Here is a 3349-nt window from a genome sequence, read left to right on the forward strand (position 1 = left end):
CATAAAACTCATAAAATATTTTTGGCTAAATATTTTGGTATCTCGTCCCGTCTACGCGATCAAAACCAATTAATTTCCATAAATCACAAAAATCACTAATTTTGGGTTAAATGCTAAAATAACTTAAATTATGCATATAAATCACATAATAACACATAAATTCATTTAACCCTTATTTTAAAATTAATTTCTCCTAATTATGCATGCGAATTTACGTATTAAAATTTCCGGGTGTTACATCGGGTTCCCATCGGGTTCGGAGGAAATTATCATCCCTAATCCCAAATAATAAAATTCTATTTAATTTAAATTTAAAATAAATAATGAATTACCCTTATCAATAACAGAGAAGCACCAGCCATATTTCCAAAAGTGCTATCACTGAGCTTGCTACTCTCAAATGGCGATCCCGGAAGAAGCCGTGGCGAAGCTCTCGCTTCCCCTCAAAACTCGAATCGCTCTCTTCTTCCTCGGCACCATCACCGACTACTCCTCCCGCTCCGACGGCACCGTCAACCGCCGCGTCTTCCACCTCCTCGATTACTGCAGGATCAGGGCGCCTCCCGACCCCAGCCCCCGCAAGGGCGTCAAGACCTCCGACGTCTCCGTCGACTCCTCCCGCGGCCTCTGGTTCCGTCTCTTCGTCCCTACTACTGCTACTCCTCGAGACAATCTCCCGGTCATCGTTTTCTTCCACGGCGGTGGGTTTGCGTACCTGGCCCCGGATTTCCAAGGCTACGACGCCGTATGTCGTCGTTTCGCGCGGGAGGTCTCCGCCGTCGTCGTCTCCGTGAACTACCGGCTGGCGCCGGAGCACCGTTACCCGGCGCAATACGATGACGGGTTCGATGTCCTGGAGTTCCTTGACAAGGAGAAGGATCGTATCCTGCCGCCGAATGTGGACCTCTCGAGGTGTTTCCTCGCCGGAGACAGCGCCGGCGGGAATCTGGCCCACCACGTCGCCGTGCGAGCCTGTCGCTCTGATTTCACGCGCCTCAAGGTACCGTATTTACTGACCACAACCGCTCGCTCAATCTTTTTAATATAATATAATATTATTATATTATAATATAATATAAATATATCTCAAGAAATACTAATTTATAATAAATTATTATTATTATGATTGAATGCTCGTTTTCCCTTGTTATAATTATAATTAAATATTTTTTTATAAGATAATTAAATATTACTTTTCATTGCGATCGTGGCACACATGCCAATAGCCCCCAAATAATTGAAGACAGAATTTAATTTCTGTGTTTCGAAACTAAATTGTTCAAATTGATATTCATTATTAATTATAAAAAAAGTGACACACTAGCATTAGTTTCTATTATATTTTTTTGGCCTTAGTATGTAATTTCTTTTTTAAAGATAGGGTAATGAAATATGGCATGACAAGTTCGTTTTCGTTTTCGTTTGGGTTTGGGTGTGATAAAACTCGGTCCGAATTCAACATTTTCTTGGAAGTGCAGGGTGATTGATTCAAGCCTTCAAGGTAGGAAAGAATAACGAAGTTTTGTTATATCGAAGTTTCGTACCGCAAATTATCGAATTTTTGTTACGATAACACAACGATATCGAAATCTTTCTATATGATAATAGTATCAAATTTTTATATTATTTCGAAAGATTGAAATATTGAAACGATATATAAAAATTTAAAAAATATAATAGTTTTAAGGAATAAATTTATAAAATTTTAAAAATATAAAGTGTTTTTTGGTATATAAAACAATATATATACTCAAAAAAAAAAAAACAATACACTAATATCGTACCGAAATTTTGGTATACAGTAAAATTTCGGTACAATATAAAATTATCTAATTTTTGTATACGATGTATAATATATAATTTTCGATATGATACCGCATGTATACCGCCGCTACTGTTGACAAGCTTTTTGAATTAATTGCTCATGTAAAACGAGTAACTATTTCCAGTTGCAACCACCCCACCAAGAAATATAATGACGACTAATTAGTAATTTATTCCACAATAGTTATATTTTAGTCACTAATTAAATCATTCTAAAAACTTGCTACCAACAAAGTGGTGGGAGCCGAAATAATAATTTGAAAATCTTAAATGTAACATAGTAATGGTAAAGGTCCATGATGGATAAAGAACACTTTATTTAACAAAAAACAAACACTTGATGAACCCTTTTTTCTAAACTGTTTTCAATATGGCATCACTTGGTTCTGAGTCTTTTGTTGGTAGAGTTCAACCTATCTTATGGGTATTTATCTGAATTTCATTTAATTTGGATTGATCGATTAATTTTCGAATGAATGGCTGCATTGTTGATGCCAACCAATCCTGCCTGGTTGGAAATGAAGGTCATCGGAGTGGTGGCCATACAGCCGTTTTTCGGAGGAGAGGAGCGCACCACAGCAGAGATAGAACTAGCGGAAGTCGACCTGCTCGTATCCATGAAACGAACCGATTGGTTGTGGAAAGCGTTCCTACCAGAGGGGGGAGGCATGGACCGAGACCACCGAGTGATCAACGTGAGCGGCCCAAACGCAGAAGACATCTCCGAGTTGGACTTTCCGGCGACGATGGTGGTGGTGGCGGGATTCGATTCGCTCAAAGATTGGCAGAAAAGGTACTACGAGTGGCTCAAGAGATCCGGGAAAGAAGCGTATTTGCTGGAGTACCCCAACACGGTTCATGCCTTCTACATTTTCCCCGAGCTTCCTGAATCTATGCAGCTTATATCCGAAGCCCGCCGGTTCATTCAAAAGCAATGCTCCAAGCTTATTAATGTTGAGTAAAGTGACCCTGAATATATATATTTTTGATATCCTGGTCACTTATGTTAGCACCAGATGATGCAACATTCACCTATTAGACGTATACAACGTCACATCAATTGGTGCTTACGGTAGGTATCCAAGATATCAAATTTATATATATATATATATATATATCATGCATCAATTTTGTTATGTTGTTCACCCACCGTGTTTAATAGTTGAGTGTTATCTCATGATGAACACATTAGATGAACACGGTAAATGAACAATATAACAAAACTTTATTATGCATACCGTAAATAATAATCCAAAACTAGATTATGCGGGTCATATATGGTTCTGCCCGATCGATGTAGCGCAAATTAATCGACTTGGGTCTTTGGATTTTCAGTCCAATTATATTATTTTTATAGTACCATGTCTTCTTTATTAATAATAATCATCTTCGAATAACATCTTATGACTGATACCATGTAAAAATTTATCTTTAAATAATACCTTATGGTATATAAGTTAGAAAAATCACAGATATAATGATTTTTTTTTATGTGTGTGAAATTTATTCATGTCTCAAGTCATGG

General features: G+C 37.6%; 1 protein-coding gene across 1 annotated transcript; it reads left to right on the forward strand.

Moving 5' to 3' along the window:
* The first annotated feature begins 336 nt into the window (after nt 1-336).
* LOC140882367 (probable carboxylesterase 18) lies at nt 337-2921 on the forward strand. Its single transcript, XM_073288335.1, has 2 exons — nt 337-1000; nt 2349-2921. The coding sequence occupies exons 1-2, from the start codon at nt 401-403 to the stop codon at nt 2784-2786; spliced, it is 1038 nt and encodes a 345-aa protein (XP_073144436.1). The 5' UTR covers nt 337-400; the 3' UTR covers nt 2787-2921.
* Nucleotides 2922-3349: the final 428 nt, after the last annotated feature.

Source organism: Henckelia pumila, chromosome 2 (assembly GCF_033568475.1).
Source record: "Henckelia pumila isolate YLH828 chromosome 2, ASM3356847v2, whole genome shotgun sequence".
NCBI classification, from domain to species: domain Eukaryota; kingdom Viridiplantae; phylum Streptophyta; class Magnoliopsida; order Lamiales; family Gesneriaceae; genus Henckelia; species Henckelia pumila.

What these genes read in the sequence shown, in the direction of transcription:
- LOC140882367 (XM_073288335.1), top strand. Translation starts at nt 401, where the DNA reads ATGGCGATCCCGGAAGAAGCCGTGGCGAAGCTCTCGCTTCCCCTCAAA. An exon ending in CTGATTTCACGCGCCTCAAG is followed by an intron (nt 1,001 to 2,348) that starts GTACCGTATTTA and finishes TTGGAAATGAAG; the next exon opens with GTCATCGGAGTGGTGGCCAT.